The following is a 22,383-nucleotide window of genomic DNA, read 5'->3' on the forward strand; positions in this document are numbered from 1 at the left end:
TTATTGTTAATATTTTATATTAGTATGGTACATTTGCCACAGTTGGTGAACCAATATAGATATATTTTATTAACTAAATTCCATAATTTTTTCAAATTTTACCTAATGCCCTTTTTCTATTCCAGAATCCCATTTGGGTTATCACATTACATTTAATTGTCATGTCTCTTTAGTCTCTTGGCTGTGACACTTTTAGACCTTCCTTGTGTTTGATGACCTTTATAGTTTGGGGGAATATTGCTCAGGGATTTTTAGAATGTCCCTCTGTTGGGATTTGTCTGATGTTTTTCTTAAAATTAGACTGGAGTTCATGCATTTTGGAAAGAAAGAGCACAGACATAAGTTGTCAATTGCATCACATTTTATCAGGGATACTTACTCTCAAATGACTAATCAGTGTTGATGTGCCCTTGATCACCTGGCTGAGGCAGTATTTGTCAGGCTTCTTCATTGTAAACTTAGTTGATTTTTTCTCTTTTCATACTCTACTCTTGAGAAATAAGTCACCGTGTGCAGCCCACACTTGAGCAGTGGCAATCCATTAAACTTTTCAAGTTTGAAATGCTTTAAATGGATCTTTTTGAAATCTCAAATTACAACCAATTTGAATTGAATTCTCATAAGAACTTGGAGAGCAGATATTTTGAGTTGGTTAAGTATGATTGCTGAGTTCTTCAGATGATGAACATAAGTGGTATATTGTTCTTCTGAGGGTTGGATAGTCCTAGTCACAGTACACGAAGCATGTGTTGGGAAAATTAGTATTTCCCTGAGGAAAAAAAGTTCAAACCTTTCCATGTATATACTTTCCTGATGAACTTTGACTGCTTTTTTCATTTCTTTTTAATACTGGGAACATTTCTGCCTTCCGTCGTTAGCCTACTTCTCTTTCTTCTTGTATGTCTGATTCCCAGCCAAGGATGGGAGGGGACAAGCCATATTCTTGGTGTACATTAGAATCATAGGATGTAGTGTGGTATGGTAGATAATTCAGGAAATCAGGTTTGTAGAGATTTGTTTGTTCTGAAACCACAAAAACCAGAGTTTGACAAAATCTTGGCTGATGGTGGATATGCAAAAGATAGAGTTGTGTTAGGGTGAGGCAAAATGGCTTAAAATGACTCAGAAACATTTCTCTATACACCCATGTAGGCTTAATGGGCCATAGACTTTTATACTGCTGCCCAAGCCGAAATCTTACTTCCAGTTCAGAATGCTAGAAACCACATTTCCATTTCCAAGTACCTACTACCAGAAGTCCTCAAGGATAACTCACACTTCACATGATGAAAACTGTACTGTTTATCTTCCCCAAAGGAGTGTCTGCCTATTTTTGCTATTTTAGGTAACAACACCTCCATCTAGCCACTGATCAAGCCTGAAACTTCTTCATTCCTCACATCAGAACTACAACCAGTGCTGCTGAGTTTTCTTTTTTCTTTTTTTTTTTTAATGTTTATTTATTATTGACAGAGAGAGAGAGAAACAGAGCAGGAGCGGGGGAGGGGCAGAGAGAGAGGGAGACACAGAATCCAAAGCAGGCTTCAGGCTCTGAGCTGTCAGCACAGAGCCTGACACGGGGCTCGAAGTCACAGACCGCGAGATCATGACCTGAGCCAAAGTTGGACGCTCAACCGACTGAGCCACCTAAGCGCCCCCTGAGTTTTCTTACTACACATTGTTTTTGTCTTTTTAATTAAGGTATTATGTGCATCCAATGTAGTGTGTGAAGTGCATTGCTACTTGACGAACGATGTGATTTGTGCAGTGCTCTACCACTACAGGCTTGGTCCAGGCCCTAGTCTTTCTTTCTTAGACATTTGCTGTTAACTCCTGATTGGGATTCTTCCTCAGGTTCATCCTCTTCTATACTATATCCAGACTAATTCTCTCATGACTTAAATGTGACTGTATTTGGTAATGGAACTAATTTCTTCACTTTGCACCATGCACTGTGTAATAGTGACTTGTCGTGCTCCTGTCATGCTATTTATCCTCTCTAGCCTGTTATCTTGCTGTTACCGTAATCCTGTTGCATTCTCTTCACCTATCGTTAATTCTGAAAACCCTCCCTGAACTGTGGTAAAGTCCTCCGTCCTCCAGTTCTCGTATGTCATAGCGGTTTTCACCTCTGATGGAACATCTTATACTTTATTGTAATTACTCATTTGTTCGCATGCTTATTAAATTGTATGTTCTTCTTGATAAGGGTTATGATTCATCTTTGTGTTCCCAGGACAGTGACTGGCACCTTCTATAGTAGATACTCAAGAAATGTTAGTTGAACTGAAGTATGGAGTAGATCACTTGAGACCTTCGAGTTCAGTATCAAACAGCAGAATGATGCGTTTGTTTGAAAATTGCAAATAATATGTAGTAAGAGCTAGAATCTCAACTCAGAAAACTGTCACACTGACAGCTCAAATGTTGGTATATAAACCAGTAGGTGTTAGAAGTTACAGGTGATGTATAATACAAACAGTTATTATAAACAATATCTGTTTATTTTGTATGGAATTGCTTTTGTTTGACCCTTTGGACCATCACTCATGTTCATCACTGGGTTTTATGTAATATTTGCATTAACAGATTGGTCTTTCCAAGAAGTCAGGTTGGAATTTGGTGGAGAGTGTATTGTATGAGCTTGGCATTTACTGCACCTAGAATAACCAGCTCACCTTTAATTTATCCTTGAACGGCTTTTTAAATTGTTTTAACATTCATTTTTTTAAGTTTATGTTTTAGAGAGAGGGCATGAACAGATGAGGGGCAGAGAGAGAGAGGGCGACACAGAATCCAAAGCAGGCTCCAGGCTCTGTGCTGTCAGCACAGAGCTTGATGTGGGGCTTGAACTCCCCAGTGCTGAGATCATGACCTGGGCTGAAGTTGGACAGCCAACTGACTCAGCCACCCAGGCGCCCCTGAACATTTATTCATTTTTGAGAGACAGAGACAGGGCACGAGGAGGGAGTGGGGGCAGAGAAAAAGGGAAACACAGAATCTGAAGCAGGCTCCAGGGTCTGAGCTGTCAACAGAGCTTGACATAGGACTCAAACCTACGAACCGTGAGATCATGATCTGAGCCCAAGTCTGATGCTTTACCAACTGAGCCACCCAGACGCCCCTATCCTTAATGCTTTTTTTAAGGGAATTTTTTTGTAAAGTAGCAAAACTTGGAATCCATTTGCCATTAAAAGCAATACTGTTTGTGGCACTGAGGTTCTCAGACTAATTCACAACGACTTTTTTTTCCCCCTCTCTTTAACATTTTTATTGAGATGTAACTCACATACCATGTAACTTGGTGTTTTCAATGTACGGGGTGTTGTGGTTTTTTTTTTTTTTTTTTTTTAAGATTTTATTTTTAAGTAATCTCTATATCCAATGTGGGGCTTTTTTTTTTTTTTTTTGTATTACAGCCCTGAGATGAAGAGTCGCATGCTCTACAACTGCACCAGCCATGTGCTCCTACAGTGTACAGGTTTTAAATATATTTACAGGATTTTGTAGCCATCACTACAATGTATAATTTTAGATCATTTTTGTCTACCGTAAAGGAAACCTCTTATCCATTTTCACTTCATCCCACCCCAAACCTAAGCAAACTCGGGTTTGCTGTCTCTATAAATTGGGCTGTTCTGGAGATTTCATATAAATAGAACCATACAGTATATGATCTGTTTAACTGGCTTCTTTAATTTAACATGTTTTCAAGGGTCTTTCATGTTGTAACATATGTCAGTACTTTGTTTCTTTTTATGGCCAAATAATATTACATGGTAGGACTATACCATATTTTGTTTCTCTTATCAATTGAGGGATATTTGGATTTTTCCCCCTACTTTTTAGCTATTGTGAACTATGAACATTCATGTTAAAATTTTTGTGTGGGCATACATTTTCATTTCTCTTCTTGTATATTCCTAGGAGTAGAATTGCCGGGTTATATGGTAACTCTGATTTTTTAGGAACTACCAGACCATTTTACATTTCCATCAGCACTGTGTGAGGGTTCCATTTCTTCCAGATGTTTATCAGCACTTTTTATTGTCAAATCTTTTTTGATTATTGCCATAATTGTAGTTGTGAAGTGGTATCATTGTGGTTTTGATTTGCATCACAAGTTTTTCATACCCACAGAATAGCCAGAATACTATACATTTGCAGTAAAAGCCGTATATATCAGCTCATTATTTATTGCTAAGGGAGAGAACTTAATTTCTTAATGGTTTTGCTCTGGGGAAATTTTTTATCTTAAATCTTAAAATTCGGGTTCCTCCCTTTGGTGCTGGAACACAATTAAGTTATTTTAGGAAAAAAAGTTTATACACAAAATAGATTTTTTTTAAATGTTTACTTTGAGAGAGAGAGAATGTGAGCAGGGGAGGGAGAGAGAGAGAGAAGGAGAGAGAGAGAGGGAGAGAGGGAGAGGGAGGGAATCCCAAGCAGGCGCCACACTGCCAGCACAAAGCCCTATTTGGGGCTCGAACTCACGAACTGTGAAATCATGACCTGAACCAAAAGGTCACCCAGGCACCCCAACACAAAATAAATTTTTTGAAAGCTGTTTTTGCAAAATGCAGGTTTAGTTAGAAAAGGATGAGAAGGTTCTGAAAATAACTGATAAACCAGTATTGGCCTTTACCTGTTGGTTTACTTGTCAGGTTAGGCGTCCACACTCCTGTCTTTACCTGATACAGTACAGGTGTGCCGCTGGGCCCACAGGTATGTTTTCTCTTTCAATGCTTAGGGGTTTTTGTGGGTCTTTTTTAGTTTTTTTTCAGAGAGGGGGGTGTGGGTGGTTTACTAATGTAATAAGAAGAGCTTTCTTTTTTCCCAGCTTTATTGAGATAAAACAGATAAAATTTTATATATTTAAACTGTACAATGTGATGATTTGATGTATGTGTACTTTGTTGAACTGATTACCATAATTGGGGTAATTAATATCCATCATCTCACATAGTTTTGTGTATATGTGGTGAGAACACTTAAGATCTCTCAGCAAATTTCAAGTACACAGCCTATTATTAACTGTAGCCAACATTTCCCCCTGCCATCCCAGCTCTTGATAACCACCACATATAAATGATACAATATGTATCTTTCTCTGGCTAGTTTTAAAAAAAAAAATTTTAATGTTTATTTTTGAGAGAGACAGAGTACAAGTGGGGGAAGGGCAGAGAGAGAGGGAGACACAGAATCCAAAACAGGCTCCAGGCTCTGAGTGGTCAGCACAGAGCCCAACACGGGGCTTGAATCCACGAACCACAAGATCATGACCTGAGCCAAAGTTGGATGCTTAACTGACTAAGCCACCCAGATGCTCCTCTGTCTGGCTAATTTCACTTAACATAATGTCTTCTAGGTTTGTCCATGTTGCAAATACCAGAATTATCTTTTTTCTTATGGCTGAATAGTATTCCATTGTGTGTGTGTGTGTGTGTGTGTGTGTGTGTGTGTGTGTGTGTATTCACCACATCATCTTTATCCCTTCATCTGTTGATAGAAACTTAGTTGTTTCCATATTTTGGCTGTTGTAAATAATGCTGCAGTGAACATGGGGGTTCAGTTACCTCTTCGAGATAACTGATTTTCTTTCTGAGGCCAGTGTTAGATATCTGACACCAGGACGGCACCTCCCAACTGTCTTACTGCGTTTCTGTCCTGCAAACTAGTTGGTCTTCAGCTTAGCCCCTGTTATGAATGAATCTCCTAATTGCCTTTCACCATAGCTTCCACTGTTCTTGGCGGTACCCTTAGGCTTGAACAACTTCTTGCTTTGTTGTAACTAAAATCAGTTCCTTTGTGAAGAGATTAGGTTCTGTTTTATTGCCTGTTTCTTCTGTCAGGCAAAAATCTTTTGTGTCAGGGGTCTGTAACTAGGGGTGGGGACCATAGTAAACTTTTCTTTAGGGTTACCCCTGCTGTAGGAGCTGAGCTTTTAGTGAAAAATGAGAGGTGTGTGGCAGCCTGTGTTCATCTTAGCTTTTCCCTTTGGGTTAGAACATTACCTCCTGAGTCGGGGGCAAGGGTTGTGAGTGCCCCAGCATTCTCAGCTTGCCACATCCAAGGTAGAGCCTTTTTATCACCAGTGGGGGCTGAGTAGAACCGAGCCCCATGCCTTCTAAACTATCCTGAGGCAGACAGTGTAAGCAACAGGTAGCTTGGGGAGGATTACACGCTAATGGCCTAGCCTTCTCAGGAGGAAAGTCTGTCTGCCGGGGAGTGATCCTTGGGTTCTCAGCTGCGGCAGTCTCAGGGGACTCTGCCTTACTGAGCTGGGAGTAGGGAGGGACGGAATATCTTGGTTTACATACCACAGACGCTTGCCTTTCTTAATGGATTTTCTGGAATAGATGTTTCTTCATAGGTCCTTTGCCTTTAGGATAATTTCCAAAGGCTTGAAATGGCCAGTAGGGTTTTTAAAAATAGTTCTCACCTGGGGCGCCTGGGTGGCTCAGTCGGTTAAGCGTCCAACTTTGGCTCAGGTCATGATCTTGCGGTCTGTGAGTTCGAGCCCCGCGTCAGACTCTGTGCTGACAGCTCAGATCCTGGAGCCTGCTTCCGATTCTGTGTCTCCTCCTCTCTCTGCCCCTCCCATGCTCATGCTCTGTCTCTCAATAATGAATAAATGTTAAAAATAAATTTAAAGATAAAAAAAAAATAGTTCTCACCAAGGAGTGGGGCCTTTGAGCTCCTGGCTGTATCATGCTGGAAGTCAGCCTCCTCTAGGTCAGTGGCTCTGAAAGCTAACACTTTCAATCTTTAATCCTCTCTTAACCCTCCCCAGTATTGCTCCATCATATTCTCCTTTTGCCCAACTTTATTTTCTTCATTGTATTTATACTTGAGATTATGTTTTATGTCTCCTTCCTCCTGATAGGTTAGTTTTGTGGAGGCAGGACACCTCATCTGTTTTGCTTAATGCTGTATCTCCAGTACTCAATAAATATACACTTGCCATATGGCAGGACTGCCGTGCCATGAAAGAGGGGAGTACATTCATGGTGCTGTGAAGATTCTAATCTGAGAGAAGTACTGACGTTATTGTACCTCAGAATCAAAGTAATACACACATCCTGGTGAAAGCATTGTTGCCATATGAAACCAACCTGTGAAATCTTAGAGCCTCTTTCTAGACCACCTAGTCTAGCAATTTAAAACTTTTAGGACTATGGCCTGCTTCATGTAATCGAGTAGTTACAAGGTGAAATCCAGTTTCTTCTTCAGACTCACATCAGACAGCTTGCCACAGTTCCTTAAATCTTCTGGGTAGGAGATCCTGCCTGTGACAGTAGCAGAAAGCTTTGGGAAAGTATGGCTTCACATGCTGATGAAGGATAATAACTTTTCTCATGGGATTATTGAGAGGATTAAATGAGTTCATATTTTAATGCCTGGCATATAATGGACATTCAATAAATGGTAGCTTTTGTTTATATTTACCAATATTTTGTTTGCAGTATATACCAAAAAAGCTGAAGGCTTTTAGTTGCCAGTATCATTTGAATGAAATCTTAGTTGAAGAACAACCTATCTGGATGCTAGAAACTAAAAATTAGGCTGAGCAGTAATGACCACTAACAGCACATATGACATTTCTCAAGTCTCTAGCAGAGAATGATTGCTTTTGAGCATGTTTGAACAACATCTAAATGTGTCATGCTGACCCCAGAGTGCTTTATGTATTATGTATTCAAGAGTGATTCAGCTAAGAACAGTGAGACAGATGGAGACAAGTGTTTGTCCCCATACCGGTGTGTTTTGAGGAAGAAACGTGCTAAATGTGGACGTGTGTTTTGAGAGCCTACTACTGAGAAGTAGGCCTCTGGAATGTGAATCTTTCGTATGCCACTCTGAGCTGCTGTGCTAAAACTTACTTGGTGTTCCAGTGTGTATCACTGGTGAAGGGGATGGGGAAGAAGAAAATCATACCTTGAGATTACAGATTTCTATTAAACTCTCTTTTACTCCATCTTGATCTTCATGATAAATTAGAATTGCAGGGACAGGTAGACATGGCAAGAATTGACACCTCTCTCAGGTGCCCGAAGCTATGCTTGAACTTTTCCAGCCTTCAACTTTACCTGCTTTGCCTGCCACTGTGCCCAGTCCCCCATGCTTCCAAGGTCTCTTTTCCTCCTTCCTTTAGAACAGTGGAGTTTCAGTAAGTCTGACAAATCCCTTTCCCCACATGGGCTTTTTTTTTTTTTTTACTTTTTTTTTGTTTATTTTTGAGACAGAGAGAAACAGAGCATGAATGGGGGAGGGACAGAGAGAGAGGGAGACACAGAATCTGAAGCAGGCTCCAGGCTCGGAGCTGTCAGCACAGAGCCTGATGTGGTGCGTGAATCCATGAACCATGAGATCATGACCTGAGCTGAAGTTAGACACTTAACCAGCTGAGCCACCCAGGTGCCCCTCGTGTGGTTATTCTTTAAAGGAGGAGGTTCAGTCATTCAAAGAAACCCCACTAATTGATTTCATTTTAGGCAGAAAAACTAAAAAAGTGGCTCATAACTCTGTGTATTAGCATCCTTTGGGGAACTTGTGTAAAATCCATGAACTCTGGACCCACTTCTAAAAATTATCCTCATTTAATTGATATGTAGGAGGACTGAGCTTCTCCTGAAAAATCTGTTTCTTCAAGAATTTCTTAGCTGATTCTGATGTATAGAGCTGAGGAACACTAAAAAGAGCTCTCTGTGGATCAGCCTTCTTCCCAGAATGAAAGCTTATCACTCACCTGTTCTGTCTTGTTTGTGAGATCAGCCTTGGTTAGGAGGAGGATGTTCTAGTTTTTTCTGGAAGGAAGAATACCCATATTCTAGATTACCTCCTTCCTGTCCCACCTCTACTAGGTAATGGAGTATAGAAGGATCCTGTCTCTCCATGTGGAAGTCTGGAAACTTCTATTAAAAGGAAATATTGCCAGTAGAGACAGTGGACTGTTTCCCTCAAAACCAAACATGATCTTTTTAAAATTTTTTTTTTTCAACGTTTATTTATTTTTGGGACAGAGAGAGACAGAGCATGAACGGGGGAGGGGCAGAGAGAGAGGGAGACACAGAATCGGAAACAGGCTCCAGGCTCCGAGCCATCAGCCCAGAGCCCGACGCGGGGCTCGAACTCACGGACCGCGAGATCGTGACCTGGCTGAAGTCGGACGCTTAACCGACTGCGCCACCCAGGCGCCCCAAAACCAAACATGATCTTGATTGGTTTCCAGTTTCTGAGTCTTTAGGCCACTGTTTGCAAGGTTTCCTAACCTTTTAGGGGGCCACTGGAACTTTTAGTGGTCTGGTGAAGCTTTGGGCCCTTCTGAAGTTTAATATTTTAAAAAAATTTGTTTTAACATTTATTCATTTTTGAGAGAGAGCGCAAGTTGGGGAGGGGCAGAGAGAGAGGGAGACACAGAATCCGAAGCAGGCTCCAGGCTCTGAGCTGTCAGCAAAGAGCCCAATGCAGGGCTCAAACCCATGCACCATGAGATCATGACTTCAGCCGAAGTCGAATGCTCAACTGATTGAGCAGGTGCACCTCAAGTTCAGTATTTTAATGTAGAAAATAAATTGCTTAGCATTACAAAGGAAACAAGTTATATTAAAGTACAGTTATTGACATATTTGTACAATAATATATGCTTCTTTATTGACACATTAAATAACATTTAATGTTTGGTCTGAGAATTACCATAATTTCAAAGTCATGATAAATGTCAGCAGCTCAAGATAGCTTTAAAAAACTGTAATGTAATATCATAGCAGCTTGTTTCCATTGAAGACAAATTCACAGTTACGGATAATACTGTGATTTGTTGCTAGCATTCACAATTGAAAACAGTGCTAAATTTCAGTTTAGGTTTGTGAAAACAGGTATGTGGTTTTTCTTATCCAAGCTCAAGGACACGTGAAGATCTTACATGTTGAGGTTAACTATATTGACATGGTAATCTTCTTTTCACAGGTGTGTGACAACTGTTTAAGATGATGGTTTTTCATAATAATAGAGTTTAGTAGTATATTTCCAAAGCCCTTCCTTTGATCTTAATGCTAACTTGGTAATTATCTTTTTTTTTTTTTTTTTTTAGCATTAACTGAGTGTAATACCAGATTTTATGCAGACCATTAGCTAGATAGCTCTTCTCTCAACTCCCAGAATGCTAATGAAAGTGGTTTGATGTTACAGGAATACAAGCGCAAGTTAGCCAGAGTTTCCCTGGTGCGCAAAGAACTCAGGTCCCGGATCCAGAGCCTGCCAGACTTATCCCGATTACCCAACGTGACTGGAAGCCACATGCACCTGCCCTTTGCAGGGGACATCTACAGTGAAGACTGATGACCAGTCTCTTTCCAGGGCCCAGGACTTTGCAAGAGATGGAGACAGGTTAGGTGGACAGTCCTGTAGCGTTATTTTTGTATATGGTTGAGAGAATGACTAACAAAAGAAGTGACAAGTAATTTATAAAATTGTTTAAAGTGTTGGTTTGTTTACTATTTTATCGGTAAGTTAACATGACTTAGTTTAAACAAAGTGATGATCTCTGTGTATTAATAAGCTCACAAATAGTGATTATTTTCAAAAGATCTTTTTGTAAATTTTTTTGATCCAGGGCCTTGTGAGAAATTCCATGTTTCTATTTCTTCATGTATTTTCAAGTGTTTTTCTTTTTTTTTCTTCAATATCTAATCACTGTATAGTATGTAATTCCTAAGGGTGAGAACTAATCAGGAGTTGGTAGAGACTTTATTATGGTATAGTTAGGACTTGATTGTAGAAGGGACTAAATGTTCCAACTTAAACTCCACCCTTCTCCCTGACCAAAATAGCAGTTCTGTGCCTCTTAATGCCTTGATTCCTTATTCCTCAGAGGTCAGGAATTGAACACTAAACTGAGGGTCAGATCAAAGCTTAGAGAACTTTTCCACAATAGTACTGTAGGGGTTCCATTCCAGCTGCCAGTGTAGAATAAAAGGAATATTAAATAGGGACCCCCTTGATTAAACTATTTAGAATTATTTGAGTAGGTTAATATGAAAATGCTTTGGAAATGTTGTAAAATTTGACCTTCTACCGAGACGACAACTTTGATTCTGGAACTGATTGCTATTTTCAAATCAGTCTCCTTTTAACATAATTGATCCCTTTAACATAAAGCCGTCTATGGGATTAAAAGAACCGTAAAATACTTTTATTATTCGCTTAGCCATTTAACTTTAAAAACAATAGTATTTTTAGCTCTAATATCTCAACACAATATTCCTTAAAGTTCAGTAAAATAGCCTGGAACATTTTTAATGTTTCCTTAAGGTTTTTGAATGACTGTATATTTGGAAATTAAGCAGTGCTACACTACAGGGTAGATCTGGCAAATATTATATTTGTATATTTAGAATTACCAAAACAAATGTACTTTTACCTTTTATTTCTAACCCTGTGTGTTAGAGCAGTTGCATGCTCTCCTGCTTTCTTTTTAAAATCACATTGTTAAGCTGTGGATTTGTACTCAATAATGACTTAGGATAAACATTTTTTTTTATTCATTACATATTAGACATTTTGCTTTTCCTTGTAAGCAGATTCAAATTAGATAGTCAATAAAACATCTTTTAAATCCCACAAGCCAATTATGTCTCTCTAGTCTGAATGGCTTCACTCTTTTTTTCTCAATATTAGAAATTATAGTTAAAATGAATTTCTATGTGAAGAAGGCAAATATTTATTTTCAGTAGCCAAAAGTTCTGGAAACAGTGCTTTTAACAGTTTGGCCTCTCTCCAGAACATAGACACATATTAGTAGTCCCCATCCATATATGGCTTATATTCCAAAGTCTTTTAGTTAACTTTTGGGATTCTGGGCACATTTTCTCACAGAAAGAATAGTAGTAGTTAGGTTCCCTATAAACACTACCACACAAAGGTCACCAGGGAACCTAATCCACTTAACCATGAATGTACTTAACTTGTAATGTGGTTGACAATTACTAATAGATCCTGATCAGCATTTGTAACATCACTCTAACTAAGGAAATGGTGTGCAGCAGCCAGATTCACACATTGTGGTGTCTGTCTGTTTTGTGTACCTCTGTCCCTAGGTGTAGATTATATAAAAAGAAGATTCAGCATGGGGGTGGTGGGGTAACAAATGCACAATTACAAAAACCTAGTTATACCTGTTCTAAAAGTATACCATGTAAGTTAGTTTTTCTTGTTAAAGTGAAAGCAAAAACTTGTATATTAATTTATTTTCAATGTCTTCACCTTATTTATGATCTGTTAAAGTGGTGGTTTATCCATTCAAAATATATTTTTTTCCATTTAAAACTAATTTATAAACTATGTACTCCTGGGAAGATTTGAATTATTCGAAGTTTGTTGGAATATTTTCACCATTTAAGACAGACTTCTGACTTAGATACTGATTTTAATGCCAGTATCTGTTCTAAATATTTATGATAAAAAGGCATTATTTTTTTAAAGAGCTCGATGCGATTTGTGATAAGTGATAGTACTCAACCTGAATCCTGCCCCCAGTCGCACCCTTTGACCAGTCCTCCACAAACCTTTAAGCTGTTGGTTAACTCACTAACTGTAAACACAAATGATACGGTCTGGTTTAGAAGTTGTCTTTTCAGCCTTATGTTAACATGGTAAGCCTTAGCAGTGAATGGTCTTCTTTTCTAAAAGGTAGACTTACATTTTCTCAATAAATGGGGTTAGATGGGGGTACTATAATACCACATTCGAAATCATGAGTGTTTTCTCCACTGTGTATGAACATGAGGCAAATCATGCATCTTTGAGTGCAGTTTGGCCCGGCCCCTCAAGAGAGAAGCATGTCCCCACACTTGCCGCAGGGGTACTGTGGTTTGAATGGATACCATCACTCTTTTCTCCACAAACAGTGCAGAGAGCTGTCTGGAGTGGCCATTTGAACAGATTCCCTGGAGTTCCCTCCGCTCCTTCCATCACTACAGTAAGTAAAAGAACCACATGGGGGAACCCGGGAGTCTGAGAAAAATCAGCTGTGCTCAAAGGCCACCCTCCCCCTCTAGGAAAACCAGTGCAGATGCAGCTATTTTGGTACCTCTTCTCACATGCACTCTGAATCAGGGTTTTTCTATAAGAATTCCTTCAGAATCAGCAAACGCTGGGATGACCTGGTTGTCTTGATTTGCAAAATTAAAAGAACAAAACTAGGTTGTCAGTTGTCACGGTAGATGAGCAGCTCATCTATTAAAGTGTAGTCATTGAACTGGTTCTGAGAAATCTTTAGAAAGAAAAAACTTAAAAGTACAAATTAATTGGGAAAGTTAGAATGCCCTTTCTGAATTTTACATTCTACAAATTTGTATTATATGAAATAACATAAAGCTACAAAACTGCTTTGTATTCTATTAAGAAATAGCTCCTAAAGATGTAGTCTTGTTTCATAGTTGTTGCACTATATCGAAGCTTTTTAAAGTGTAAACTCAGTTCTTCTCTGTATAGAAAGGGAGCATTGTGTTACACACTGAATTTATTTATACAGAGCATTTGTTGCCATCTGTACTTCCAGCCATCCGCACGTGAGTCTGTTCTGAGGTGGCGGTAGCACATGGGAAGATGAAGTTTCCCTGTTTACCCCTTTTTCTTTGGCTGTATCTGATGACAATATAAGATGTTCTTAATAAAGTTTTATGTTGTTTTTGAAATGTGTAGATAATTTCTGCGAATCTGATTGATTGAATGTGACGTGGGAGGGGAGAGATTAATGGACTGGGAAGGAAGCAAGGGATTGGCAGTATTCCGTGACTTTCTGGCCGAGAAACCGCTGAAGGAGATCCCTTTTGCATGGCCTGTGCTTCCCAAACTCGAGCGAACATCAGAGTCACCTGGAGGGTGGTTAAACTACAGATTGCAGGGCCCCACTCCCTGAGCTTCTGGGATAAGGCCTGCTGGTTTATATTTTTAACAATTTGATGCTGATGCCACTGAGTTTAGGGACCACATTTTTGACAACCAGTACTCCAGACCAACTTTGAAGTCCATGACTTACTTCACAATTTGTAATTCCAGGTAATGCGATAATAAAGTAAGGGTTTTACAGCTCATCCTATAGTAAGTTCCTTATGGGGAGAGAACAAGATCACCTCCTCTACTGCCCAGTAATGCTGAAGTGGTTTGGAGTGAACGGATTCATTTGGTACTTTGAACTTCCGGAGCACAGGCCTTCACCACATATTGCATTTAAAGCAGATTGGGATATGCTAAAAATCTGTGGGAATCTCTAGGGCAGCATTTGCCAAACTTCCGTGATAAGACTCACTTGGGACATTTTCATAAAGGGCACATATCTACTAAGTCAGATTTTTCTGTGATTCTTAGCGTCTAGAAAGTTTGGGAAATGTTGTCCTCTGACCACTGTCCCTGGTTCTCCATTCCTAGAAGGCCCTCTGGTCACTTTATCTGAATCCAGGTGCTTCCCATCCCCACTCCAGTTTTCCACCTTTGCAGTGGGACGTTTTAGACAGTGGAACCTATATCCAAAGATGCTGGTTCAGAAGTCTGCATTTTAAGCAAGGTACCCAGGTGATTTTGATTGATGCGTGTCATTCGTAGATTGCACTTTGAGAAACAACGCCCTTTGAAGCAAATGGTAGTCTATGATCTATTATAATGTTCGTTCACATGTATGGTACTTAATATGCATCCGGAACTACTGTAAGCACTTCATACGTCCTTTACTCTGATTATTCATTCCACTTCTACATATGAGGAAACTAAGACACTGTCAATTCTGTGTGCCCCTGAACAGGTCAAATGGTGAAGCTGGGACTCACATCCAGCTCCCAGATTGGCTCTGAGCCCTGTGTTTTATTTATTTATTATTATTTTTTTTAATGTTTATTTATTTTTGACGGGGGGGGGGGGCAGAGCATGAGTGGGGGAGGGGCAGAGAGAGAGGGAGACCCAGAATCCGAAGCAGGCTCCAGGCTCTGAGCTATCAGCGCAGAGCCTGATGCGGGGCTCAAACTCACGAGTTGTGAGATCATGACCTGAGCTGAAGTCTGTTGCTCAACCAACTGAGCCACCCCGGCGCCCCAGTGAGCCTGTGCTTCTTAACCGCTACATGATGATGCCTGAAACACTGATCGGTTGTGTAGCAGCTCCATGATCACCAAATCCATGTTTTGCATAACGTGTCAAGCTATAGTGAAATTATGACATTAGGCAAGTTAAAAACCAACATCTTAGTTAAAAGCACTACTGGAGTGGGCTTGTAAAAAGATGGTAAATCCAGGGAGTTTTTTTGTTTTGTTTTTTATGGAGGTAAAAAACACATAACAAAAAATTTACCAGTTTTAAGTGTACTTTGCATTAAGTACATTGACGATTAACACTGTTGTGCAGCCATCACCACCATTAATCTTTAGAACTTTTGCGTCTTCTCCAAGTGAAACTCTACCCATTAAACAATAACTCCCTATCCCTCCAGCCCCTGGCAACCACTGTTCTACTTTCTGTCTCTGTGAATTTGACTTCTCTCTGGGTACCTCATATATGTGGAATTAAAAATATTTGACCTTTTGTGACCGGTGTATTTCACTCAGCATTGTGTCCTCTAGGTTCATCCATGTAGCCCGTGTCAGAATTAAATTCCTTCCTTTGTAAGGCTGAATAGTATTCCATTATATGAATGTGCCACATTATGTATATCAATTTGTCTGTCAACGGACACTTGGATTGCTTCCACATTTTGACTATTGTGAACAATACTGCTAACGAACATGGGTGTACAAATACCTGTGCAAGTTCTTGCTTTGATTTCCATTTGTTGTTTTTTTTTTTTTCCATTTGTTGTTTTCAGAGGAGTTACTTATATTCACATCAACAAAGTGGACTTAGAATGAACTATTGATAAGGGTATTCTAGATAATATTTAATGAATACCTACTGGCATGGTGTCTAATCTTTCGAGATACAGAGAGATTATTCAACTACATGTCTGCTCTCAAAGTTTACAACCTAGTGGGAATGAAATACAGTGACAAATTAAGCCTGCTACGGATTCTGGGTCTCCTTCTCTGCCCCTCCCCCACTCTCTCTCTCAAAATAAATATTTTTAAAATCCAATTCTGTACTTTATCACGATGCATGGAATTCAAATGTGAAAGGTAGGCTCCAGGCTCTGAGCTGTCAGCACAGAGCCTGATGCGACACTCAAACCCACAAACTGAGATCATGACCTGAGCTGAAGTCGGATACTTAACCAACTGAGCCTCCCAGGAGCTCCTAAAACTGAAATTTTGAAGTTAAGTGAAATTGTTAGAGTCATTAGCTTATTCTGATATCCTAGAAAAATTCAGTACAAGTGAAGTTTTTCGTCCTATTCAGGAAAGAAATTTTGATTTTACTTATGGAAACACAAGTTTAATGAGAGATTTTAAGAGGTTTAAATTGTGCATTAATACATTAGTATTTATTGTCTCCTTTTCCCAGCTCTTGCTTTTAAGTTATAAAATCTTGTAGTACTTTTAGGAGATCAAGTTAATAGCAGAGTGCTACTGATGCTGTTGGAACTCTTCTTAAGATCTCTTTGTATGATTCAGTTATAATTCCCCTCAGGTGGGAATTGGTTCCGCAGTTACAGACTGCAGCTGGAATGTGCCTAATGGAGGGAAATTAAACTGTTTCATGCTGCTTTTTGAGCTGATGTGGAGCAGTGCAAGAACTCAGGTGAGGTTCATGCCTACTTCCTTTTCCTATCCAGCTCCTAGCTCCTAACTCTAGATACTCTAGCCTGAGGCAAATGTCATTATTTGTGCTTAACAGTCTCCCTGTTTGAATTGCTAGTCTCTCCTCCTCTTGGCAAGCTTGATGAAGAAATACCTACTTCCTTGATCTTTGGTTTGTTGCTTTTATATCCGTTGATGGACAGAACGGTTACAGTTGTGAAATTTTGTGTCAACAGCACAAAGCTCTTTTTCCAGTTGGGCATAATTTTCCTCACCAGGAACCAATAAAAAGCTAACTGCCAAGGATTGAGTTTATTGACTAATTGATTAAAGTGGAATTTTTTCTTAGCAGTTGCAACATGGCAGAGAGGAGGGTTTTTTTTTAAAGGCTAAATATCTCTTTTAAAGCAGATGACTTGAAAATAATATTAAACAGAAAACCTATCTTCTTATGTTGTTTTTTTTTTAATTTTTTTGGGGAGAGAGAAAGGGAATCCCAAGCTGTCACTGCAGAGACCAACATGGGGCTCGAGCTCAGAACCGTGAGAATCTGACCTGAGCCGAAGTCAAGAGTTGGATGCTTAACCGACTGAGCCACCCAGGAGCCCCCTTTTTTATACATAATTTTTTCGAGCGGAAAACCTGTCTTTTTAAATATAAAGTGTTTTCAGTGTGAATTTTTTAAGAGCTCTATATTATTTAAATTAGTCTAAAAATCCTTGTAGTTCTATAATGAAACAACTAGTTAAAATAACCTAGGGCAGTAAGTATGGGATTTTATTTTCAGATGTTACTTAGTCATAGTAATATTTGAAATACAATATTCACTAGATATATTTCTGGCAGCTTAATAATTACCTTTGAATACTTTAATGAGATTAGATACAGTAAGGAGGTTTATTAAGTGCTTGTTTGCTGTCATTTTACAAATTCTAAATAGTTATTTTTATTATAAAAATTAGCACCGGTCTTAAGCGTCATGTGGTTAAAATATTCCTGTTCCATTTTTAGTTCCAAACTTTGATTTGGTTTCTATTTTTGTTACATTATTCAGTGCATCATATGGATGTGACAGCATTCGGTAGGCACGTTAAAACCTCTTTCCTAGAAATCTCATTTGTTATTAAAATAGTGTTAAGGATGTACAGACTTGTTTCATTGTATGCCACTTAATGAAATGGTCATTTGTATTTTATGTTCTCTAAGAATGCTTCTGCACAATGTACTTTTGTTTTCTAAAGGAAAAAACTAAAACCTGATTTCAGCAATTGTTGTCAGAGGTCATCAGATTAAAAAAATAAGTAGTCTCACTTTCTAGAAAGACATACCATCTAAAGTACTCAGTAGAAGCCAACAAAATAGTTGTAAACTCAAAGTTGTATCATTTTCAGTTCTTTTTATCAAAGAACTCCGCAAGTGTTCATTGTGCCCGAACCCATGCCGCGTTTTCTTTAGAACAGGGGTGACAGTCTATATGTCCTACATGCCCTTTTCCCCATAAGTTTCTTCCTCTTGCTTATGGCATATATTTCTAATTTATGAAGCCCCATCAAAATCAGAGCTTCATGTAGCCATCACCTGGTTTTTTTAGTTTGTTTAATTTTTTTAATTTACATCCAAGTTAGTTAGCATAGCATATAGTGCAACAATGATTTCAGGAGTAGATTCCTTAATGCCCCTTACCCATGTAGCCCATCCCACAACCCCTCCAGTAACCCTCTGTTTGTTCTTCATATTTAAGAGTCTCTTATGTTTTGTTCCCCTCCCTGTTTTCATTTTTATTTTTTGCTTCCCTTCCCTTATGTTCATCTGTTCTGTCTCTTAAAGTCCTCATGTGAGTGAAGTCATATGATATCTGTCTTTTCTCTGACTAATTTCGCTTGGCATAATACCCTCTAGTTCTAGCCACGTAGTTGCAAATGGCAAGATTTCATTCTTTTTGACTGCCGAGTAATACTCCATTGTATGTATATACTACCTCTTCTTTATCCATTCATCCATCTGGACATTTGGGCTCTTTCCATAGTTTGGCTATTGTTGATAGTGCTGCTATAAACATTGGGGTGCATGTGTCCCTTCGAAACAGTATACTTGTATCCCTTGGATAAATACCTAGTAGTGCAATTGCTGGGTCATAGGTTAGTTCTATTTTTAATTTTTTGAAGAACCTCTTCCAGAGTGGCTGCACCAATTTGCATTCCCACCAGCAGTGTAAAAATGTTGCCATTTCTTCGCATGCTCACCAACATCTGTTGTTGCCTGAGTTGTTAATGTTAGCCATTCTGACAGGTGTAAGGTGGTATCTCATTGTGGTTTTGATTTGTATTTCCCTGATTATGAATGGTGTTGAGCATCTTTTCATGTGTTGGTTGGCCATCTGAATGTCTTCTTTGGAGAAGTGTCTATTCATGTCTTTTGCCCATTTCTTCACTGGATTATTTGTTTTTTAGGTGTTGAGTTTGATAAGTTCTTTATAGATTTTGGATGCTAACCCTTTAACTGATACGTCGTTTGCAAATATCTTCTCCCATTCTGTGGGTTGCCTTTTAGTTTTGCTGATTGTTTCCTTTGCTCTGCAGAAGCTTTTTGTTTTGATGAGGTCCCAGTAGTTCATTTTTGCTTTTGTTTCCCTTGCCTCTGGAGACGTGTTGGGTAAGAAGTTGCTGCAGCCAAGATCACAGAGGTTTTTGCCTGCTTTCTCCTCGAGGATTTTGATGGCGTTCTGTCTTACATTGAGGTCTTTCATCCATTTTGAGTTTATTTTTGTGTATGGTGTAAGAAAGTGGTCCAGGCTCATTCTTCTGCATGTCACTGTCCGGTTTTCCCAGCACCACTTGCTGAAGAGACTGTCTTTATTCCACTGGATATTCTTTCCTACTTTGTCAAAGATTAGTTGGCCATACGTTTGTGGGTCCATTTTTGGGTTCTCTATTCTGTTCCATTGATCTGAGTGTCTGTTCTTGTGCCAGTACCATACTGTCTTGATGGTTACAGCTTTGTAATACAGTTTGTAGTCTGGGATTGTGATGCCTCCTGCTTTGGTTTTCTTTTTCAAGATTGGTTTGGCTATTTGGGGTCTTTTCTGGTCCCATACAAATGTTAGGATTATTTGTTATAGCTCTGTGAAGAATGCTGGTGTTATTTTGATAGGGATTGCATTGAATATGTAGATTGCTTTGGGTAGTATCAACATTTTAACAATATTTGTTCTTCCTATCCAGGAGCATGGAAGCTTTTTCCATTTTTTTGTGTCTTCTTCAATTTCTTTCATATGCTTTGTATAGTGTTCAGTGTATAGATTTTTCACCTCTTTGGTTAGATTTATTCCTAGGTATTTTATAAGTTTTGGTATAATTGTAAATGGGATCGATTCCTTGATTTCTCTTTCTGTTGCTTCATTGTTGGTGAATAGGAATGCAGCCAATTTCTGTGCATTGATTTTATATCCTGCAACTTTGCTGAATTCATGAATCAGTTCTAGCAGTTTTTGGGTGGAATCTTTTGGGTTTTCCATATAGAGTATCATGTCATCTGCAAAGAGTGAAAGTTTGACCTCCTCCTGGCTGATTTGGATGCCTTTTATTTCTTTGTGTTGTCTGATTGCAGAGGCTAAGACTTCCAATACTATGTTGAATAACAGTGGCGAGAGTGGACATCCCTGTCTTGTTCCCGACCTTAGGGGGAAAGCTCTCAGTTTTCCCCAGGATGATATTAGCGTTGGGTCTTTCATATACGGCTTTTATGATCTTGAGGTATGATTGTTCTATCCCTACTTTCTTGAGGGTTTTTATCAAGAAAGGATGCTGTATTTTGTCAAATGCTTTCTTTGCATCTATTGAGAGGATCGTATGGTTCTTGTCCTTTCTTTTATTGATGTGATGAATCACATTGATTGTTTTGCGGATATTGAACTAGCCCTGCATTCCAGGTATAAATCCCACTTGGTCATGGTGAATAATTTTTTTAATGTATTGTTGGATCTGGTTGGCTAATATCTTGTTGAGGATTTTTGCATCCATGTTCATCAGGGAAATTGGTCTATAGTTCTCCTTTTTAGTGGGGTCTTTGTCTGGTTTTGGAATCAAGGTAATGCTGGCTTCATAGAAAGAGTTTGGAAGTTTTCCTTCCATTTCTATTTTTTGGAACAGCTTCAAGAGAATAGGTGTTAACTCTTCCTTAAATGTTGGGTAGAATTCCCCTGGAAAGCCAACTGATCCTGGACTCTTGTTTTTTGGGAGATTTTTGATTACTAATTCTACTTCTTACTGGTTATGGGTCTGTTCAAATTTTCTATTTCTTCCTGTTTCAGTTTTGGTAGTGTGTATGTTTCTAGGAATTTGTCCATTTCTTCCAGATTGCCCATTTTATTGGCATATAATTGCTCATAATATTCTCTTATTATTGTATTTATTTCTGCTGTGTTGGTTGTGATCTCTCCTCTTTCATTCTTGATTTTATTTATTTGGGTCCTTTCCTTTTTCTTTGTGATCAAACTGGCTAGTGGTGTATCAATTTTGTTAATTCTTTCAAAGAACCAGCTTCTGGTTTCATTGATCTGTTCTGGTTTTTATTTTTGGTTTTGATAGCATTAATTTCTGCTCTAATCTTTATTATTTTCTGTCTTCTGCAGGTTTTGGATTTTATTGACTGTTCTTTTTCCAGCTCTTTAAGGTGTAAGGTTAGGTTGTGTTATCTGAGACCTTTCTTCCTTCTTTAGGAAGGCCGGGATTGCTGCATACTTTTGTCTTATGACCGCCTTTGCTGCATTCCAGAAGTTTTGGGCTGTGGTTTTATCATTATCATTGACTTCCATGTACTTCCATGTACTATAGCCATCACCTATTGACTGGAGCTGGAATGGGAATTGAAATGTATTTCTTTGCTGTCTAGGTGAAAATTTTGATGAGTTCTTCAGTTTCGAGAATGGTGCCAACTGAACTATAGTAACCAGTGAGAGGTATATGTTCTCAGAGTTGTAGTTTCCCAAGAATACCTAGTCCATAACTTCCTCAGCTTTTCAAGATTTTATGGACCTAAGTTGCCAGAAGCCCAATTAATATATCTAAATAAATACCCCTTTTCCATTTAATAAAGCAAATGTAGTTTCTGTGGTTTTTGAATGAATGTGTTATGTTGAGCCTTTAACTTGTGGCAAATACAATACCAGAAGCTGAGAGAATTGAAACAGAGAAAGATACCATGTTGCCTTTATAGAACTCAGAATCTAATGTGGGAGACACACACCGACTATATTAAAATATCATAAGTTCTACACGATGGTGTGAAAAAATGTTACAGAAAAGGTGAATGGCATTTGAACTCACCTCTGAAAGTTGCTTAACTGACCATGGGTTGAAAACATAATTAAAAGATTTTTTATTTATTCTTATTTAAAACATTTTTTAAAATTTATTTGAGAGAGAGAGAGACAGCACAAATGGGGGAGTGGCAGAGAGAGGGAGAGAGAGAGAATCCCAAGCAGGTTCTGCACTGTCAGTGCAGAGCCCGATGAAGGGCTTGAACTTAACTAACCATGGGATCATGGCCCGAGCTAAAATCTAGAGTCAGATGCTTAACCAACTGAGCTACCCGGGCACCCCTATTTTTATTTTTTTGAATGTGTTCTTTACCTGGTGTCTCAACAATACTCATGAATTAAGTG

The 22,383-nt window shown here is 38.9% G+C and overlaps 1 protein-coding gene across 4 annotated transcripts in view; it reads left to right on the forward strand.

Annotated features, from left to right (window-relative positions):
- The window catches only part of RPRD1A (regulation of nuclear pre-mRNA domain containing 1A), an 81,878-nt gene that overhangs the window by 54,992 nt on the left and 4,503 nt on the right, over positions 1–22,383 (forward strand). For 2 of the 4 annotated variants that reach the window (XR_006963506.1, XR_006963507.1), the window contains exon 7: positions 10,192–12,979. Coding sequence is in view for 2 of the 4 variants with exons in the window: in XM_047086928.1 (XP_046942884.1) it covers positions 10,192–10,341 (150 nt within the window). In the remaining 2 variants the exon portion in view is untranslated. Of the gene's footprint in view, positions 1–10,191; positions 13,698–22,383 lie in introns of those variants that run through there. The other 2 variants (XM_047086928.1, XM_047086927.1) reach the window with 2 other exon arrangements.

Source organism: Lynx rufus, unplaced genomic scaffold (assembly GCF_022079265.1).
Source record: "Lynx rufus isolate CCGP_SWC_20201006 ecotype Redwood Valley unplaced genomic scaffold, mLynRuf1.p SCAF_22, whole genome shotgun sequence".
Lineage (NCBI taxonomy): Eukaryota > Metazoa > Chordata > Mammalia > Carnivora > Felidae > Lynx > Lynx rufus.